This window comes from Microtus ochrogaster, unplaced genomic scaffold (assembly GCF_000317375.1).
Source record: "Microtus ochrogaster isolate Prairie Vole_2 unplaced genomic scaffold, MicOch1.0 UNK27, whole genome shotgun sequence".
NCBI lineage: Eukaryota > Metazoa > Chordata > Mammalia > Rodentia > Cricetidae > Microtus > Microtus ochrogaster.
The window spans coordinates 4548533-4569850 of NW_004949125.1; the positions used below are offsets into that span (position 1 = coordinate 4548533).

The window sequence follows — 21318 nt, forward strand, 5'->3', positions numbered from 1 at the left end:
AAACTTTATTTTCAGTTTGTTTTCCACGTTTCTAAAGTCTCTTTATCTTCGGTTCTAGGTTTTTCATTGTGCTCCTTGGATTTCATTTCTCTGTATAGTCCCTGTTTATTTGTTCACACGTTCTCTTATGCTTTTGGTTTCACTTTGTGAACAACTGGGCATTGAATGACTGGAATGTGTTCTGAGAATTGTGTCATTGGTCAGTTCTGTTATTGGAGCATCATTGAGTATACTTACAGACATAGATGGGATAGGTCAGTCAATCAACATAGCCTCTTTAGAAAATTACAGTTGTACCCGTGTGTGCATATGCAAGTATGTGCACAGACATGCTTGCCATGGCACATGTGCAGAGGCTAGAGGGCAACTTGAAGGAGTTGGTTCTCCCTCACTGTGGGGTTCCCTGGAAGGTGCTGTCCAGTGACCAGTACCTTTCCCTGTGAGCTGTCTCACCAGCCTGCCTCTTAATATAACCAAGATCTGTGTGGCTCCTGCCAGTGTGTAACAGAGCAAACTGTTTGACAGAGGCTTTAAAGACACATGTATTGAAATAATGACAAGCCCCTAGAGACATCTGCCTATGTATCCCAGTCAGGCAGCATCAGTCTGTAGCCAATTGAGCCGACCTAGTTCCTTTCCTGGCGGGGACAAGGAGTGTAAGGATTGCAAGCAGCCTCCTCCTTGGGTGTGTAGGCAGCCTATGGGATGCCCTGGGGGACTTTCAGGGCAATTTTCTTGCAGATAATCATGTCTCCAGTTTCAGTGCTGTCCCCAACCTTGGCTCCAGGAAGATCTGCAGGGTGCCTTTGGGAAGCCCCAGGGCACAGTGGCCAGAGTTCATGCTGGCCAGGTGATTATGTCCTTTTTCCCCAATCTGCAAAATAAGGAGCGTGTGAATGAGACCTTGTATAGAGTCAAGCTTTAGTTCTCTGACCAACAGAAGGCCCCTACCTCAAAGACGTGGGGCTGCACCATGTTTGATGCAGGTGAACTTGGAGATACAGTGGCTTGTCCCGTAGCTGCTGACTCAGATACATCCACAGTTGCTGCCTGGACAAATGGCAGCCTGCATTTCTGAGGGCTTCCCCTGTCCACACCACACCACATCACGTGTAGTATGAATCTCCCATCCTGTGTGTCTTTATAAAGCTACAGACGCACAGTGGAGTTACCCAGAAACCACAGTGCAGGTGTTTGCTGTGGGCTTTAACCACTGCACAGAACGGAGCATGCTGCACTTTATCTGAGAGCAGCACGGGCCTGTTGACATCCCACCACCACAAGGACATGGGTATTTCCTGGATGCTCTGATGCCTGTGACACCACAGGCTCATAGGCAGGACTTTCTTGGGCTCCTTTAGGATGTTATAGGACCACTGTCATGCGTGGTTCATCATTATGTGGTACCTATTAGCTTTATATTGGCTGCTGTAAAAGTCTTATCTTTTTTGAGACAGTGTCTCATTCTGTAGCCGTGGCTGGTCTATAACTCAGTATAAAGAGGGGCTGGCCTGAAATTCAGAGATCTGCTTGCCTCTGCCTCTCCAGTCCTGGGATTAAAGGGTTTTACCACTATTTGTGGTTAATATGTTAGGGTTCTCCAAAGATAGTTTATTTTACGTGTCTGAGTGTCTCTATAAGTGAGGACCTAAATGACACCCCTCCTTATCCACCCCCCCCCGACGGTATCTGGCTTTGTAGCACAGAACAGCCTCTAACTCAGGATCCTCCTGCCTTATCCTTGTGCTAGGTTACAGGCATGCACCTAGCTGACTGGCTTTGGAGGTCAGTCTTGAATGTTCAGTATTTTTCAGAGCATTAACATTTTTTCTTTGCTTTGCTTGAATTTGTTATTTACTTTTGTTCAAATTACATTTCTGTGTGTACTTGGAGTTTGCATGTGGAACTCAAAGGATAATTGACAGGAGTGTTCTCTCCTACCATGTGGGTCCCAGGAATTGAACTTGGCTCATCATGTGTGGCAGAAAGTTCATCAACCCTAAATGCCTTGTAACCTGATGTATATATAGAACAATGTGCCAGGTGGTGTGATCCACATGCAGTGTACAGTGGTCAGGTGAAACATGGCTTCTCAAAACACTGTCTCTTTATGGAGAGAATATTCAGAATCCTTTTAGCTCCTCCATCTACTATCATCTATCTATCTATCTATCTATCTATCTATCTATCTATCTATCTATCTATCTATCTATCTTTATTTGTTTGTTTTTGAGCTTTTCAAGACAGGGTTTCTTTGTAGCTTTGGAGCCTGTCCTGCAACTAGCTCTTGTAGACCAGGCTGGCCCGAACTCACAGAGATCCACCTGCCTCTGCCTCCCAAGTGCTGGGATTAAAGGCGTGCACCACCACCACCCAGCTTCCTTTATTTTTATTATTATCATTTGTCCTTTATCTTTTTTCCTTAAACAGAGTCTCTCTGTGTAGTCCTGACTGTCCTAGAACTCAGTGCGTGGACAAGGCTGGCCTTGAACTCATAGACGTTCACCTGCCTCTACCTCCTGAATGCAGGGATGATTGGCTCTTTCAGAGGTACAGAATGTTGTTCTTGATAGTCACCCCACCCTGAAGCAGTGAGCCAGAACTTGTTCATCCCATTGGTCCACCTTCCCTGTCTCTCTTCTGTATTCTTTCCAGCCTAGTTAGTATTTTTTGCTCAGGTTATATGAGTTATTCAGCCTTTAACATGAGTGAAGCTGTAGAACTTACTTTTATGAGCAGCTTGTTTCGTTAGCGTAGTGATTGTGCGTGCTGTTCTCTTTTCCCCAAAGGACAGGAGCGGATCAGATTTTTTTTTTTTTTTGAATGGTTGAGAATTGCAGTTCACTGTGTTTATGCACCACATATATTGAGCCAGTCATCCTTCGACAGACACTTCATTGCTGTAATTTCTTGTGCTGTTGTGTCGTGCGGTGATGGGAACCGAACCCAGAACCTCATGCTGACTAGGCAAATGCTCCACCATTGAGTGTGTGTGTGTGTGTCTTTGTCTTTGTGTATGTGGATCTCTGTGGAGCCCAGAAGAGGATGTTGAATCTCTTCAGGCTGTAGTTACAGGCAGTTGAGATCTACCTGCCATGGGGTGCCAGGAACCAAACTCAGGTCCCAGAGAAAGAGAAAGGCAGAAAGCTTAACTTGTGAGCCATCTCTGCTACCCCCTACCATATCCAATTTTAATAGTAAATTTTAGTACTTTATTCTCTTTATTAGACTTGAGATCTGAATTTATTTAGTGTGGTGTTGTCTCAGACGCTCCAGAAAGCACTGGGATTACTGTCGGTCTGGAAGTGTTTAGCTGTCTCAGTGGTTAAGAGTGTATCCAGCTCCTGCAGAAGACCGGCCTGGGTTTGGTTCTAGCTCAGTGACTTGTGACTCCAGTTCCAAGGGATCCGATGCCTTCTTGTGTCCTCCTTGGAAACTTGGATGCAGGTGGTGGTGCACATAAAACCTCATGCGGGCACAATCATGAATTGAAAAAAATGTTTTCTTTGAGCTTGTTGTATGAATTGAAAATGAAAATAAACACACACCTTACTATGCCTTTCCTTCTTCACTGCCACCTAGAACGTCACGTCATCTCCTCAGTACTCTACGTTCCTGGAACATATCATCCCTCGATTTCTTACCTTTCTCCAAGATGGAGAAGTCCAGTTCCTTCAGGAGAAGCCAGCACAGGTAATCTGTTCACAGTAGCAGGGAAAGAAAAATGGCACATGGAGGATCAGACGTGAAAATGAATAAAACAACATAATAAAATCAAAGAATGGAAGTTCACCCAAGAGTGAAAGAGGTTTTGTCATCAGGGTAACCACGCAGGACTGCTATCTCCTTGACTTTATCCATCTTTTCTGCAGGTTCAGTTATTTGCATCTGTCAGCTAGGGGTGTGTGTATGCGGATTAGTCAATTGGGCACAAAAGAGGGCTGCTGAGATCACTCAGCAGACAAAGGTGCTGGCCCCCAAGCCTGAGAACCAGAGTTCAGTCTGGTGAACGCATGTGACAGAAGGGGAGACCTGACCCCTGAAGGTTGTCCTCTAGCCTCTACATGTGCTCTGTGATATGCCCACATATAATAAATCAATCAAACAATTAAGTGTGACTGAAGAGCTGACTCAGTGATTAAGAGTCTATGCTACTCTTGCAAAGGGCCAGAGTTCGGTTCCCAGCACCCAGGCAAGATGGCTCAAAACAGCTCTCGAACCAGCCAGACCTGGTATCTCTGGCTTCCTTTGGCACCTGCACACCTGAACAATTAAAAAAAAAGAATTCTTTAGTTCAGCATCACCTCCCAGAACCTCTAACCACATAAGCAACATAGACTACTATGCCATTGTTTTCTCTGTGTCAGCTTTTACTTCTTAAAGAATCTGAGAGCAGTTGCTATAGTGCTGGTGAGGTTTGTTGGTAGCTGGAGCAGTTTTCAGTTTTACCCGAGAGCTTAAGTACGTGACTGGCCTCATGGTTTGGAGTTGCTGTACAGAATCCAGGGGCTTAGTGCAACATGACTGAAACACAGGGCTCTCAAGAACAGGAGATGTGTGTCAGGGGAACCCTAAAATTACTTATTTTGTGTTCTTTGCATTTTCTTTACTCTTTTAAGGAGCTTTTTTTTTCAGTCAAAACCGGAAAAGGAATGTGTATGGGTGTTCTGCCTGCATGTATGTCTATATATCGCAAGCGTCTCTTGTGCCTATGGAGGCCAGAAAAGGGTACTGCGTGTGTCCTGGGATTAGCACCCAGGTCCTCTGGAAGAGCAGCTAGTTACTGTTCTTAACTGCTAAGTAATCTCTAGCCCCAAAGATGTATTTTATTACTGATTATGTGTCTGTGTGCATGGTTGCATGAGCACATTTGAGTTCAGGGTCCCTTGGAATTCAGAAGTGCGTGTTGGGTTTTGTGGAGCTGGAGTCACAGGTGGTTAAGAGTCACCTGATGGGCGCTGAAACTAAACTCCTGTCCTCTGCAAGAGTGAGAAGGGCTTTTAACCGTGGAGTCATCTCTCTGGCCCTTTCTCTTTCCTCTTAAGGGTCCATGTTTGCTCTTTGGTTTCATTCTGCTCCATCCTCACAGCTGTGTCTGTGCTGGGCGTACTGGTGAGGTTGTAAAAACCACAATGGACTTGTTACAGAGTTACGGAGTTACTGAAGATGAATGGTCTGCACACATACTGTGGGTTACATGTGAATTTGCAGGTCTCTAAAGGTCAAATCCCTCTTAGGTGGTGGTTGCTGGTGCTGGGTACAGTCAGCCATGTTAAACAGTGAGTTTGGAACTTCTGTGGTTTACTTTGTGTTTCCTTGTCAGCAACTGCGGAAGCTAGTACTTGAAATACTTCACAGGATACCGACCAATGAGCATCTTCGTCCTCATACGAAAAACGTTCTGTCTGTGATGTTTCGATTTCTAGAGGTAATCTTTGAGAATTGTCTTAACAGCCATGTTTAAAACATTCCATGATTTTTCTTGCTATAAATCCAATCGTCTACTACTCACTAAAGATCTGCTTAAATGAGCTTATACAGAGAAACCCTGTCCAAAAAAAGATCTGCTTAAATGAGTGAAATTTTTCTTAATGTCTCTTTATGATTCAGAAAGACTACATATTTGAAGACTTTTTTTTTTTTTTTTTAAAGACAGAGTCTTACAGTGCAGCCCAAGCAGACCTGGAACTCCCTATTTAGACCAGGCTGGCCTTGAATTCAGAGATTCACCAGCTTCTGCTTCCTAAGTGCTGGGATTGAAAGTGTTTGCCAACACACCTGGCCCTTTTTTCTTTTTGAGACAAGGTCTCACTGTGTAACCCTGGCCTTCCTGGAACATGTTGAGTAGACCAGGTTGGCCTGCCCTTGTCTCTGAGGTGGTTGGGATTAAAGGCATGTGCCACCATGTTCAGAAAGACCTTAGATTCCTAGGTGAATGTGTTTGCTATATTTTTGTTTCCTCACAGTCTTGACGCGTTTAGAATCCCATTGTGCCTCAGGCCCTTGAGAAGATAAAGTTTTCTTAAGAGACAGTCTTGGGATCTTGCCTCAGCTCTGCCGTTCATAACTGACTCCGTGACCTCGAGGGTAGAACGTGGCTGGTCCCTCCCTCACAGAGCAGAGTATGGGCCTGCACTTAGCACCTGGTCCAGTCCATAGAGGCTGCTCAGTACCTGATTGTTTTTCCTTTGTCTTTTGACAACATGGGTTGAGCACCCTTTACCCCAAATATTTGGGAATGGGAGTATTGGGGATTTTTATTTTATTTTGAGTTTTGGAGTATTTGTATATACATAACAGGATATTTTAGGGCTGTAGTCTGAGCCTGAATGTGAAGTTCGGTCGATTACCACGGGCACCTTCTATAGGTAGTTTGAAGATAATTTTATAAAGCCTTTTTTACAGTATCTATGTTCGTTTTGACTTAAAACCATTATGTGCAGTCAGGCATAGATTTTCCTAATTGTCAGGTGCTCAAAAACTTTAGGAGTTCAGAGCAGTTCAGGTTTTGGGTTTTTGGATCTGTATTTCCAAGCAGTGAGCCATTTTTTGTTGTTGGTTTCAGGCAGGATGTCATTTAGCCGCTAAAGCATCACATTGATTCAGGCTTGTTATGGTGGACACCCCTCTAATACCAACATTTGGGAGACACAGAGTGCTCTCATTGAGTTTGAGGCTAGCCTGGTAGAGTGCCTACCATGCATGAAACCCTCAGTACCACATAAACCAGGCTGGGTGAAGCACAGTTCTTACCCCAGCACTCAGGAGTTCAAGGTCATCCTTAGACACGAAGTGAGTTCAGATCAGGCTTAGGATGCATGAACCCCTATATCAAAAGGGAGGAAGAGGTGGTAATTCATGCATGACTTGCTCTGTGTCATATATGCTAGGTCTCCTTTCTCTGAGTTACCCTAATGCATTGGTGGGATGCTGTTCAGATGGCCCAAAAGACTGTTGCTCTCTCTGTCTAGGACTGCTGGATCTGGGAACTGTGCTCTTCAGCAATTCAAACAAACTGATTGATTCAGGAAGAGAAATGCATAGAAAATGCTTAGATGGTTTATTTTTGTTTTCTTTTGAGACAGAGTCTCACTATGTAGTCTTGGTTGGCCTGGAACTCGCTGTGTAGATCAGGCGAACCCTAACTCTGCCTGCCTCTGCCTCCCAAGTACTGGGATTAAAGGTGGGCACCACCATTTCCGTCAGCAGTTTATCTTAATCTTGAGATTAAAATGTGTTCAAAAATGTAACTAGATTTTTTTTTCTGTTGTTTAAAGACTGAAAATGAAGAAAATGTTCTTATTTGTCTAAGAATAATTATTGAACTGCACAAACAGTTCAGGCCACCAATCACACAAGAAGTAAGTTATTACCCCTCTCTCTCTCTCTCTCTCTCTCTCTCTCTCTCTCTCTCTCTCCCTCTGTGTGTGTGTGTGTGTGTGTGTGTGTGTGTGTGTGTGTGTGTGTACACAAATGTGATATGGCATGTCCTTGGTATTCAGAGGTCAACTTGTCGTGGTTGGATCTCTTCTTCTATGACTTGGGTCCCAGGAATTAAATTCAGATAGTTAGACTTGATAGAAATTACCTTTACTTTGTGAGCCATCTTGCTGGTCTTTACCCTTACATGAGTTGACTGGCCCTTTCCCTTACATGAGTCTATTGAACAAGTACTGTGTAGAAAATGGAGCCTCAGTTGGGAGAAATTCTGTATCCCCTACTTCCCTCTGCTCCTTGTCTTGTGCTGAGTAATGGAAGGGCCTTTTCATGAAGCACATAGCACACTTTAAGAATATTCCTGCTCAATGCTCCACTGTTCTCCTCTTTAGAGCTGTCTTTATGATTTCTGTTTGCATGAGTGTACAGATATCTCCCTGGATTTGATGGATTGGAAGTTCCAACCATTTTCTTTTGGGTAAGGATAAAGGGGAATTCTGAAGTTGGAGCTGGTTTGATCTCAATTCTGTAGCCCAGCAGTAGAGCGAAGCTGGGTAAACTGTAGCTTTGGGGGGCCAAGTTCTTTGCCTTGTAAATGACATGTGTGCAGATGTCCATGGAGGACAGAAGAGGATGTCACATCCCTTGAAGATGGGTTTACGGGAAGTTGTAAGCTGCCTGGCGTGGGTGCTGGGAACTGAACTCACGTTCTTTGCGAGCAGGAACTGCCCTGAACCCCTGAGTCCCTTCTCCAGCCTTTATTTTCTTTTTATCAGCATATTTCTGGGCACTTAAAGTCTTTTCTATTTTTTGTTTTTTTATTTCTCCCTTTTTTTGTCTTTTGTTTTGAGACCAGGTTTCTCTGTGTAGCCCTGGTTATCTTGGAACTCACTTCGTAGACCAGGCTGACTTCGAATTCATAGAGATCAACCTACCTCTGCCTTCCTGAGTTCTGGGATTAAAGGTGTGCGCCACCACTGCCCAGTTCAAATTTTCTTCTTAATGGCTATTGCCAAATATTTTTCATTTATGGACCAGGTTATTCAATTAACTAGGCTTGCAAAAGTGGGGTTACTGAGTCAGAGTACAGTTCCAGTGCTTCACATGTGTTCAGACTGATTCTGGGAACCCTGGTTGGTTTGATTCACTTGGTAGTATAAGAGCCTCTATTCTTGAATCATCTCAAACATGTGTTTATTCAATTACACGTGTGTTTATTCATTTTATTTTTAAAATACATGTATGCCATCTTGATGGATGTAGCGTGTATGTGTGATTGCCATCTGAGATGAGAAAAGGGTGCTGGATCTCCCAGAACTGAAGTTACATAGGCAGTTGTGAGCTGCCAGATAAATGGGTGCTGAGGATCCAGTCTGGTTCCTCTGTGAGAGCAGCCAACCCACAATCCACTGTTTTCTAAGAGCACATAGTGGCCTTTCCTAAGTGTTCATCCCTCAGCTGTTTCTGAGATAGAAAATTGATTTCTGTTGATCAGTATCTTTCGGTCTCATTTTTTTCTTCCTCTTTATGTGTGTGTTTGTGTTTTGCTTTGTTTTTTTTATGTCCATTGCCCATTTGTATCTTGCCTGGTAGTTCCTACCTTTTAATATCATTAAAAGGGTATTTGTGGGGTGGTGGTGGTGGTGGTGAGTGTGCCTAAGCACATGTGTGGAGTAAAGAGAACAACTCGGGCATGTCTTCAGTGAGGTGTCAGGCTTGAATAGTAAGCGCCTGTACCCCCTGATCTGTCACTGACCCTATAAGTATGTTCTCAAAGTGTTTCTGCTTTTTGTTTTTAGATTCATCACTTTTTGGATTTTGTGAAACAGATTTATAAGGAGCTTCCAAAAGTTGTGGTATGTTTGTGTTAAAGCTTGAGTTTATTGCTTATATTTATTTAACACCTGTCCCAAGTGTGTTTGGAAAGGTTTAGTTAAAGAAGTGACTGGGGTGGGTTTCTGGTTCTAGGGTAGGTAATACTAAAGACAAGCACACTGTTTTGCTATTACTGTCCTCTTTCTGTGCAGAACCGCTACTTTGAGAATCCTCAGGGGATCCCTGAAAACACAGTACCTCCACCAGAGATGGTGGGCATGATCACGACAATTGCTGTGAAGGTCAATCCTGAGCGGGAAGATAGCGAGACACGGACGGTGGGTGTTTCTCTCTCCCTGGTGACAGCCTTGTCTCGTTTTCATGTTCTCTTTCCAAATCTGTGGCTTCTCTATTTGTTAAAGGGGGAAATGAGTTAACTTAGACCATTTGGTTTTCTTTTTTCCTCTTTTCTTTACCTGGAGGCACAAGCCTGGTCCTGCCCTATATCTTGGAGGTGGTGAAGGTGAGCCCTTGGGCACTGGTGATGTTTGGCTGTAAAGACCAGCCTACCACCAGGCGGTGGTGGTGCACGCCTTTAATCCCAGCACTTGGGAGGCAGAGGCAGGCAGATCTCTGTGAGTTCGAGGCTAGCCTGGTCTACAAGAGCTAGTTCCAGGACAGGCTCCAAAGCTACAGAGAAACCCTGTCTTAAAAAACAAACAAAACAAAAAAAGACTAGCCTACCAAGGGAACTGAGGTCTCTTACTGACAAGAGTAGCAGGCTAGGCATGGGGCAGAGAGATTCTGATCTGCTAGAAGTCCTTTGAAGCTATAGGTAAAATTGAAGTTCTCTGGGCCAGAGAAGACCCAGATGGTCCTCAGCCCCACTCTGGTTTGATGACTCTGTAAAAGTTTGTGAACCTTCCCCTCGACCTTGTTTTTCCAGTTTTTATCTGGAAATCTGTGTCTTGGACTCTGCAGAGGTAATATGAGTGCTGTTTGTCACGTAGGAGAGATGTGGTGACCTTTTGCCATGACTCATTTTGGGGGCTGAGTTGAGAATGTTTTTCTGGGGCTAGGGGCATGTGTCTGTTGGACGCTTGCCTGCATGCATGGAGGAAGGCCCAGGGCTCTATCCTCAGCCTTTGGACAACTGAGCACGCTGGCGCATGCCTCTGATCCTAGCACTAGGGAAGTGTGGGATCAGTTGAAGACTCTTCAGTGCATAGCAAGTTGGATGCCAGCTTGGGCTACATGTGACGGCCCACAGGAAGGAATTTTAGCATTTGTGCTTGTACTGAGGCAAGACTTCCTCTTGTGCTGAGGAGAACCAAACTGAGTTTTAAGCAGAGCTCAGTCCATTGCTTACTGGTAGTGTGCTTCTGCCCGTCTTTATGCTTTAAGAGTCCTGAAGACGTTCCTTCAGCCTCTCCTGGATTTACTATAAGCATTTTTCTACATATAAATATCAAATAAAGCCTGTAGGCTAAATTGGACATTTGAAGTTTTTCTTGTTCTTTTAAGTCAGATATTGGCTTTAAAAGCTGGGTGTGTTGCTCGGCTGGGTAGCACACATCTTTACTACCGGCTCTTAAGAAGCAGAGACAGGTGGACCTCTGAGTTTAAGGCCAGCCTGATCTACATTATGAGACCTTGTCTCGGAGGGAAAAAAAGAAGGGAAGAAAGAAAAAGAGACTGGATGTTGAGGTACATGGTACGTGACTGACGCAGTAGGATTGCTGTGAGTTACAAGTTCACCTTGGCCAAGTAGTGAGTTCAAGGCCAGCCTGGGTCACATAGTCAGACTCTTTCAAAAACCAGACAGTTGGGACTGGTATTGCATGCTCACAATCCCAGCATTTAGAATGCAGAGACAGGAGATGAACCAAGAGTAGGGAGGCCTTATCTCCAAACCAGGCTTCCTATCTCACAGACATACCCACAACCCCCATATTTCTTAGGTGATTTGAATCTCTTTGGATTTCCCCAAGATTTTGCCATCTATGAAGTAGCACTCTGTGGACTTAGCTTGGGTCCTCCACCGACACTTGCAATGATGTGTCGGTGTCTGTGTTCATTGTGGTCCTTGTTGGTACTGACGGTTGCCTCTCCTCTCTGCGTCTCACAGCACTCCATCATTCCCCGAGGATCACTTTCCCTGAAAGTCCTGGCCGAGCTGCCCATCATTGTTGTACTAATGTACCAGGTACGTGTACCCCTTAACCATTTTTTTTTTGTGTGTGAAAGTTAATGTTTAATTTCCTTCAGCGAATCAGATGCACAGGGAACCCCGATGCTCATGGTCTCTGTGGTCTGCCAGATCATTCCATGGTAGAAGAATGTAAAAACACTGAGCTTGCTCTTTCCTACAGCTGTACAAACTGAACATCCACAATGTCGTTGCCGAGTTTGTGCCCTTGATCATGAATACCATCGCCATCCAGGTCTCTGCACAAGCCAGGTAAGGGTTCCTCAGGCCGTGGCAGAGCTGGCGGCACAGGGCTTTCTCCAGCCAGTGATTGCCACTGCCCCATCCTTGAGATGTGACAATTGTTTAAACACACTCTGTGCACTTTGACTTATTTAAACTCCTATTGACATAGTGGTGGCGGCTATGATTTTTATAGTTTCTTTTTACAATTTTTTGTGAAGTTTTATCTATTTGTGTTCTGTGGGTGTGAGTGTGTGCATGCCCATGCTGTGCTGGAGAGGTCAGAGGTGAGTTTGCAGAAGTCAGTTCTCCTCTTCCATCTTGAGAGTCACAGCAGTTGAACTCAGCTTGTCAATTTTGGCAGCAGGTATCCTTAGCTGCTGAGCCATGTCCTGGGCCTCTTAGTTGAAAACATGCTCTGGGAGTTTGTTTTCGCTCATCTTAGAAGTTCCCTGTGTCCCTAGGCATTGCTTGTTCTGACTGTTCCTTGAGAAAGCTGACAGTGGGTGACCTCTAGGGCTCCCTGCTGAGGAGGAACAGGCTCACTGGATCCATCCTTGTCTTAAACCAAATAGCATTCTTTAAGGACACCCTCTGCTGACGTGCAGCCCCTCTGACTGTGAGGTCCTTGAGGAGCATCTGAGGAGTGACCATCTCCAGCCATTCCCAGAGCTTGTGTTAAGCACACAGGTGCCCTGAGGAACGTAGATGATGCAGCATGGGCATCCACATTAGGAGTGCTGTGGTGTGGTTTGATTTGGTCCTTTTAGAACTTCTGTGTTATTTGATTTTTATTTCATTTTTTAAAAAAAATATGTCTATGTGTGGGTATATGCACAGGAGAGCAGTGCCCATATAGGCCAGAAGAGGGCGTCAGGTTCCCCTGGAGCTATGGTTTCAGGAGGTTCTGAGCTGTCCATCATGGATGCTGGGCACGGAACCTGGGTTCCCTGTAAACAGCACGTGCTCTTAACCCCTGAGCCTTTTCTCCAGTCCCCTTCATGTGTTTAGAAACTGCATAAAAGTAGATGCACTTATGCTGCGGTGGTGCTGTGTCTGTCTGGAAATGAAGGAACTTCAAGACTTAGTAGTCTCTCTAGGTGCTTTAATTCCAAGTCACTAAAGGACTGATGTTGGACTTGTATTCATTTCCTGCCCAGGCAACATAAGCTTTACAACAAGGAACTGTATGCTGACTTCATTGCCGCTCAGATCAAAACGTTGTCATTTTTAGCCTATATCATCAGAATTTACCAGGTAAGTTCATGGACTTGATTTCCTTTTTTTTTTTTTCTTTCATGTGTATGTGTGTGTGCTTTGAGTAAGTGTGTATTTGTGAGTATGTGATGAACATGTGTATGTGTGTGTTTATAAATGCATGCACATGTGTAGAGAGTAGGGGTTGGTGTAGGGAATCTTCCTAGATCACTCTCTGCATTCTTCTTTTTGAGGCAAGGTCTCTAAAATCAAACCCAGAGCTCATTGTATGGTTAGTCCTGTCGGTACCGTGCTCGGGGTCCTGTCTCTACCTTCCAAGGGTGGAATTACTGTTGCCATGCCAACCCAGAGTTTATATAGGTTTGGGTAATCTGACCTGATTGCCTTGCATGGCCAGGACGTTAGCCGCTGAGTTCTCTCCACACCCTGTTTTTGTTATTACATAAAACAAAATTGATTTTCTGTGCATGTGTCCTTGAATTGACCATTGCTTCCAGTCACTGCATTAATTTATAGACGGTTTCTGTCCCCCTGAAGTTTCATGGCCTTTTTGGTTTTTTTCGAGACAGGGTTTCTCTGTGGTTTTGGAGCCTGTCCTGGAACTCCCTTTGTAGACCAGGCTGGTCTCGAACTCACAGAAATCCGCCTGCCTCTGCCTCCCGAATGCTGGGATTACAGGCATGCACCACCACCGCCCGGCCTTCATGGCCATTTATAGTCGGTTTCTTCCTGGCATCTCCAGTTCCTGGGAAACCCTGGCCTGTGTTTTTTGTCCCCATGGATTTGCCTTTTCTGTTATGTAAGTGGAGTCGTATTCTCCAGGGTGGTGTCTGAACTCATGTCTGCTGTCTTTCACTAGGCAGGGGTGCTGAGATGTCAGGACTGAACTGTTTCTCTGAAGTCAGTAGGAAAGAGAAAGGGGACCTGACTCTGTCAGTAGGCCATGTTTTTGTTTTTATTTTTAAAATTTTCCTGTGTATTTGTGTATAGTTGGTTCTCTGCTTCCTCCTCTAAGGGGTTCTGGGACCTAACTCAGGTCACCAGGCTTGCATGGCGAGTGCTGTTACCTCCTGAGCCATCTTGCTCCCCCAAGCCCATCTTTTCCTTTCTTGAGATGTGGATATTTTCCTTTCTCTAGATGAACTCTCTAGACCAGGCTGTCTTTGAATTCACAGAGATCCGCCTGCCTCTGCCTCCGAGTGCTGGATTTAAAGGCGTGTGCCACCACCACCCAGCAAGCTATGTAATTTTTAAATAAAATTTTTGTGTGGGCAGTCAACAGTTGTTCTAAAGTGTGACATAAATGTAATTCTGATCTGTTGCAATAGAATTTGTTTCTCAGCAGTTTTATTTTTGGAGACAGGGTCTCCGCTGGCGTGGAACTCTGTAAGGGTTTAACAATTGTTTTAAGATAAAAATCACTTTAGATTATAGTCTTACTGTGCAGCCCAGGCTGGTCTTCAACCCATCATCCGTAATCATCAGAGTGCAAGGTTGTGGACGTTGACCATCATGACCAGATAAATAAATGAAGGTTTTGTTCCCTGGTGTTGAGTCAGGAAAAGATGTTTAAAGCTCCTCAGAGTTGCCCTAGCCAGTCTCTTGTCACTGAGGACTGACTGAGCCAGGCTGTGGTGGCACACGCCTTTAATCTCAGTACTCGGTAGAGGCAGGCAGATCTCTTGAGTTCGAGGCCAGCCTGACCTACAAAGTGAGTTTGAAGACAGTAGTCAGGGCTACACAGAGAAGAAACTCTAAAAGAGAGGACTGACTGATTTTTGAGACAGAGACTTACTGTGTAGCTTTCTGGAACTTGTTAGGTAGACCAGGGTGGACTCACAGATATCTGCCTACCTCTGCCTCCTAAGTGTTGGAATTAAACATGAGTGCTACCATGCCTGGCATTTACTTATTTTAAAAAAGATGTGCCCATGTGTGTGTACCTGCCTGTGGAAGGCAGAAGAGGACATTGGGTCCTCTAGATCTTGAGTTACAGGTGATTGTGAGCCACTTATCATGGGAGCTAGAAGCTGAAAGGGGGTCCTCTGGAAGAGCAGCCAGTGCCCCTAACCTCCGAGACATCTTTCTAGCCCCGAATATTTTTTAAAACAGGTTTTAGCATCTATTTTCTCTCTAATAAGGAAATAATGCATATTTACTATTGAAACTTAAAAATCAATAGAGCAATACAAATACTGCATCCACACTTAGACCATGTGGAAGGCCATCTATCTGTCCATGTTGTCATACTTTCCCTTCAGGGTGACACCGGCTGCACGGCTCTGTGCACACACGCGTACACACTAAAACATTTTGGATGGTGCTTGCTTATTAGGCCTAACGATTTGTGATAGGAAGAACTTCCTATCTCTGCTGCCTCCCACTGAAGTATGACTGTTGTCTTCCTTGCTGTGGCAGGAGCTAGTGACCAAGTACTCTCAGCAGATGGTGAAAGGCATGCTCCAGTTGCTTTCCAATTGCCCAGCGGAGACTGCACACCTCAGGAAAGAGCTCCTTATTGCTGCCAAGCACATCCTCACCACGGAGCTGAGAAACCGTAAGGCTAGCTCTTCCTTGAAGGCCATGCCATCTTCGGTGCAAGGCCTGGAGACTTCCTGGAGGTTCTACATGGTCTTGGCATGTCTGTTCTTTCTTTATTGCTGCCTTGGAATTTTTTTTGGAATTTTTGCATTTCCTTGATTTTTTTTGTTTACTTTTATATACATGAATATATGTGTGTGTTAACTTGGATTTGTGTAGGTCTGTGCACCACATATGTGCCTGTTGTCTGTAGAGGCCAGAAGAGGGCATCAGATCCAGAGAATGGAGCTAATTGTGAGCTGCTATGTGGTTCTGGGAGTTGAACACATGTCTTCTACTGAGCCAACTTCTTTTTTGTGCTTTTTTTGTTTTGTTTTGTTTTGTTTGTTTTTTGAGACAGGGTTTTTCTGTGTAGCCCTGGCTGCCATAGAACTCATTCTGTAAACCAGGCTGCCTGCTTCTGCCTCACAAGTGCTGGGCTTAAAGGCGTGCACCGCCACACCCTTTTGTCCTCCCTTTTAAGATTTATTTTACTAATTTAATTGTGTGTGTGTTGGGATGAGAAACTGCAGGTGGCCAGAGGCATGACATGTGCTTTACTTTAGAACTAAGCTGGCTGTATGCCAGTCTTGTTCCAGAACTTAAATGTCCTGGGTGCTTGTTGTTCATAGTCTTGGTTCATTCTCTTATGTCATTGGTTGTGAGCCTAACCTTTAATCGCTGAGCCATCTCTCCAGCCCATCTTGGTCAGTTCTCAACAACAAACATTCCCTGACCATGTCTTTGTGGGCAGGTGGTTTGGATGGCCCAGGAAGAGCCAACATCCCACTTCACAGTGCCTTTCTAGTCTTTTCTATGCCCTTTTCTTCACCTACCAGACCACAGACTGACCACTGTGGAAGGTTTGTGAAGTCCTTTATGTTCTTACGTGTTTCCTAGAGTTCATCCCCTGCATGGACAAGCTGTTTGATGAATCCATCCTGATTGGCTCTGGATACACAGCACGGGAGACGCTCAGGTACAGCATTGTTAGACCCAGACTGCAGGCCTGGTTAGCATGATATCCAGGGACAGGAAGACCTGCATGATGGGAGAGCTCTAATGCAGGCAGGCCACTGGGCCCTATTCACCTCTTGAATTTAGAATGGCAGTAGGTTTCGAAGTGTGGGAGTGCTTAGGTTGTTTTAAAAACAAAAACAACAACGACAAAAACAATTCTTTAAACATTTTTGGAATTTATTTGTATGTCTGTGTTCATGCACTTGTGCCAAGGTGTAGAAATTAGTGGATGGTTTGTATGATTTAATAGCCCAGGAGATATTAAATACATTGTCATAACATATAGAGTATTAACCTGTCAACTAGTTAATATTTTGAGACAGTGTAGCTAGGTAACCATGGCTGACCTGGAACTCAGACTCTACCTCCCTCTGCCTCTTGAGTGCTGGGAGTAAAGGTGTGCACCACCACGCCTGGCTCACTGTTGGGAGTAAAGCTGTGCACCACCACGCCTGGCTCACTGTTAGGAGTAAAGGTGTGCACCACCACGCCTGGCTCACTGTTGGTGTTTGAACAGTAGACCCCACCCAGTACACTAATAAACTTAGGCATTTTCCTGGTTAGTCGTTGTTGATTTGCCATCATCTAGAGCAGTGGTTCTCAACCCCAAAGGGTTTCTGACCCACAGGTTGAGAACTGTTGCCTTCGGGAGAACATTTATCCTTGCCAAGAACCCATCAACTGTCAATAGCTGATCTAGAGAGTTACTTGAAAAGAGGGAACCTCTATGAAGAATTGCTCCTGTCAGATTGACCTATGGTCAATTTATGGGACATTCTTGATTGCTAATTAAGAGAGCACAGTCCACCGCGGGTGGCACCAACCCTAGGCAGGTGATTCTGAGCTGTTTAAAAGCAGAGTGATTGAGCCAGTGGCAGGGTCCCCCATTGTTGCTGCTTCAAACTCTAGCTTGAATTCCTTCCCTGAGTTCCTGCAGTTATAGATTGTGACCTGAAAGTGTAAGCCAACTAACCCTTCCCTCCTCCTAAAGTCAGCACCAAAAAAGCCAACGATGTCAGGAACTTTGTAACTTGGGTTAAAGTCAGCTTTTCAATATGCAGAGTGAAACACGACAAGACAGACTGGGCCTTTCAGTTAAGCAGCTGGGAGAGGAACAAGGGGCTGGGTGGGCACTAAGGCCATGCTGGATCCTCCTCCCTTAGCACTGCAGTCCCAGCAGTGGCTACAGGGAGTACAGTGACGTCTCTTCCTGCAGACCCCTTGCTTACAGCACACTTGCTGACCTTGTACACCACGTTCGCCAGCACCTGCCCCTCAGTGACCTGTCCCTCGCCGTCCAGCTCTTTGCCAAGAACATCGATGATGAGTCCCTGCCCAGTAGCATCCAAACCATGTCCTGCAAACTCCTGCTGAACCTGGTGGACTGCATCCGCTCCAAGAGTGAGCAGGAAAGTGGCAACGGCAGAGATGTCTTAATGCGGATGCTGGAGGTGCCTACTGCTTTGGTTTATCTTGAGTTTTATTAAATGTAGGCGACTGAGGTGGCCAGATAGGAGTTTGGCTTTGGGAGTTAGGCCACATTGTTTAAATCCTGGGTCCTCCTGCTGCCGGCAGTCATACTCGGAAGCTGCTTTTTTCTGTTTGCTTCTCTTCAGTCTCGGGATGGTCAGCATCTGTCTGGCAGGGCTGCCCTGAGAGTTAGAGCAGCTTGAAGATACTCCAGTTAGTGTCTGGGGGAGGGATGAAGGGTTTTCCATAGCACTGAAGGGCCACTCCAGCAGTCTTTGGACAAAACTGGATGCTGCTCACCCAGCTCAGAAACCAGCGGCTGTTGACCTTTGTGCAAATGTGTGTTCGACCACAGAGCCGTTTTAGACGTCCTCAAGGCCCATCATATGTTTTGTTTTTTTTTTCTCCTTTTTTTTTTTTCCTTTTCCTGGATATCACTTTGTAGATCAGGCTGGCTGGCCTCTAACTCGCTGAGATTCTCCTGCCTCTGCCTCCTAAGTGCTATGATTAAAGGCATGTCCAATCACTGCTTGGCTCTGTTTTCTAAAGATTTGATTTTAAATTTTAGTCATGTGTTATGTGTGTGTAGTGCATGTGTTCATGTGTGCCAGAGGCTTTAGAGTCCCATGGAGCTCATTCCAGCCCACGTGAGTGCTGGAAATGGGTCTTAGGTCCTCTGGGACAGATGTGTCATCTTTTCATAGCTGTGCCATCTCGGCAGCATGTTTTGTATGTTCACCTTGTAGCCTCTGCTGCCTATCCAGCCAGTCTCGGGGAATCCCTGCTGTCTGCCTCTCTAGAGCTGGGTTTACAAGAGCATGCTGCCATACCCTGATCTGCTGCTTGGGTTCTGTGAACTGCACACAGATCCTCTTGCAAGGCAGGCACTTTTCAGACTGAGCAATCACCTCTTCTGTTGTCTGTTGTGGTGATGGACAGGATGACATCAAGTGGTTTCAGATGTTTGCCTATTAACTTTCTTTTTTTTTTTTTTTTTTTTTTTTTTTTTTTTTTGGTTTTTCGAGACAGGGTTTCTCTGCGGTTTTGGAGCCTGTCCTGGAACTAGCTCTTGTAGACCAGGCTGGTCTCGAACTCACAGAGATCCACCTGCCTCTGCCTCCCGAGTGCTGGGATTAAAGGCGTGCGCCACCATCGCCCGGCCTTGCCTATTAACTTTTAACTCCTTCCCTTGACCCAAATTTCTTTTGCCATTAGGTTTTTGTCCTCAAGTTCCATACTATTGCCCGGTACCAGCTCTCAGCCATTTTTAAGAAATGCAAGCCTCAATCTGAACTGGGAGCTACAGAAGCCACGCTGCCTGGGGTGCCCACGGCCCCTGCTGCCCCTGGCCCAGCACCTTCCCCAGCCCCTGTGGCTACCCCTGCTCCCCCTCCTCCCCCACCCCCAACCCCAGCCACCCCAGTCACCCCAGCCCCTGTGCCCCCATTTGAAAAACAAGGAGAAAAGGACAAGGAAGATAAGCAGACATTCCAAGTCACAGACTGCCGGAGTTTGGTGAAAACCCTGGTCTGCGGCGTCAAGACCATCACGTGGGGCATAACGTCATGTAAAGCACCTGGTGGTAATTCTACTCTTACACTGTTTGGACCGACAACATTTTTAGCTTGGTGTGTTTGCCAGGTTTTAATGTAGTCTCTCTCTTCTAGAAGCTCAGTTTATTCCTAACAAGCAGTTACAACCCAAAGAAACTCAGATTTACATCAAACTTGTGAAGTATGCAATGCAAGCCTTGGATATTTATCAGGTATGAAGTGGCTGCAAACTGGGCTGTTGCAGATGGAAGGTGCCCTTAGGACGGAGTGCTAGTGATGGGACAAACCTTTGGTGTTTACTCCCGGTTTGGATGCATCTGGGTTTGTTTCTGTTGCGTGACCTGCCCAGCTTTGCGGTTTGCGGGCTCACACACATGCATCATCAGTTATGTGGTGCTGGGAATCATGACTGCATGTTGGTGTTTAATTCCCTCTCCTGTTTCTGTGGTGAAATGCTCTGACAAAAGCCATGTAGGGGATAACGGGCTTATTTATTATCAAGTGGTGATCGTCGGGTACCTCTACCCTCTGAGTTGCCTCTTACTTGTGGTTTTTTTCTTTTCTTTCTCTTTTTTTTCTTCCCTGATGAGAACACCTAGTTTCTTCTTTTTCGAAATTGAGGCAAGAACAGATTTTTAGAAGGAGGATAACCTTTATTGTTTAATTCAGCGCCTTGTTTAACATATATAACTTGTGATTTTGTGAAGAAATAATACACAATAGAAGGTGCTCCATTGTAATGGCCGTGGCTGTTCGCCCATTCTAGGTCCAGATCGCAGGAAATGGACAGACGTACATCCGAGTAGCCAACTGCCAGACTGTGCGAATGAAAGAAGAGAAGGAGGTGCTGGAGCACTTCGCTGGAGTCTTCACCATGATGAACCCCCTGACGTTCAAGGAGATCTTCCAGACTACGGTCCCTTACATGGTGGAAAGGATCTCAAAAAATTACGCTCTTCAGGTATAAACTTCCTTTTCTATTAACGTGTGTGTGTGTGTGTGTGTGTGAGTGTGTGTGTGTGTGTGTGTGAGAGAGAGAGAGAGAGAGAGAGAGAGAGAGAGAGAGAGAGAGAGAGAGGGGGAGGGAGAGGTGCCTCAGGGCTTGAACTCTGGTTTCAGGCACGGAGGTGGCTGCCTTCACCTGCTGAGCCATCTTGTCAGCCCCTTTATATTCTCTCAGTTTAAACTTTTTTGTATATGCTTGTGTTTATTCATCCACTTTAAGAAATTGCTATCCCTAAGGATGTATTTGTAGGGGAATACTGGGCGATGATGTTCTAGAAAGTTCTCAAGCCTTCGGATGTGGCAGGCAGGCTCCTTTCAAGAGTAGAAGCCAATGGGTGTAAAGTGCAGGCTGTCAGTGTTGGGAGGTGAGCAGATGCTCAGCTCTGATAGGAGGCCAGCTTGCCTGTGGCGGCAGGTGATGGTTTCCTCAGCGCTCTGCCCACGTGGATCTTGTTTGGAAACTCATTACCTTCTGCAGCTGCTTTGAGTGAGGAAGGGGATTATTTTTGTCATAGGTGTTTCTTATTTTGACAGATTGTTGCCAACTCTTTCTTGGCAAATCCTACTACCTCAGCTCTGTTTGCCACAATCCTGGTGGAGTACCTCCTGGACCGGCTGCCAGAAATGGGCTCCAATGTGGAACTCTCCAACTTGTACCTCAAGCTGTTCAAGTTGGTCTTCGGATCAGTGTCCCTGTTTGCAGCTGAAAATGAGCAGATGCTGAAGGTACTGTGTGCCTCGCTCTAGGCCCACTGGGGTGCTGAAGGTACTGTGTGCCTCGCTCTAGGG

The 21318-nt window shown here is 45.5% G+C and overlaps 1 protein-coding gene and 1 pseudogene across 11 annotated transcripts in view; both read left to right on the forward strand.

The window, feature by feature from the left end:
* The window catches only part of Trrap (transformation/transcription domain associated protein), a 102888-nt gene that overhangs the window by 5425 nt on the left and 76145 nt on the right, over positions 1-21318 (forward strand). For 10 of the 11 annotated variants that reach the window (XM_026789732.1, XM_026789737.1, XM_026789734.1 and 7 more), the window contains exons 4-18: positions 3583-3693; positions 5324-5428; positions 7278-7361; positions 9237-9293; positions 9465-9590; positions 11381-11458; positions 11625-11713; positions 12844-12940; positions 15320-15458; positions 16382-16460; positions 17718-17952; positions 19187-19553; positions 19639-19736; positions 20291-20485; positions 21064-21255. In XM_026789732.1, the coding sequence (XP_026645533.1) occupies positions 3583-3693; positions 5324-5428; positions 7278-7361; positions 9237-9293; positions 9465-9590; positions 11381-11458; positions 11625-11713; positions 12844-12940; positions 15320-15458; positions 16382-16460; positions 17718-17952; positions 19187-19553; positions 19639-19736; positions 20291-20485; positions 21064-21255 (2052 nt within the window). The remainder of the gene's footprint in view (positions 1-3582; positions 3694-5323; positions 5429-7277; positions 7362-9236; positions 9294-9464; positions 9591-11380; positions 11459-11624; positions 11714-12843; positions 12941-15319; positions 15459-16381; positions 16461-17717; positions 17953-19186; positions 19554-19638; positions 19737-20290; positions 20486-21063; positions 21256-21318) is intronic. The other variant, XM_026789740.1, reaches the window with a different exon arrangement.
* On the forward strand, positions 607-732 carry LOC113458445 (annotated as a pseudogene).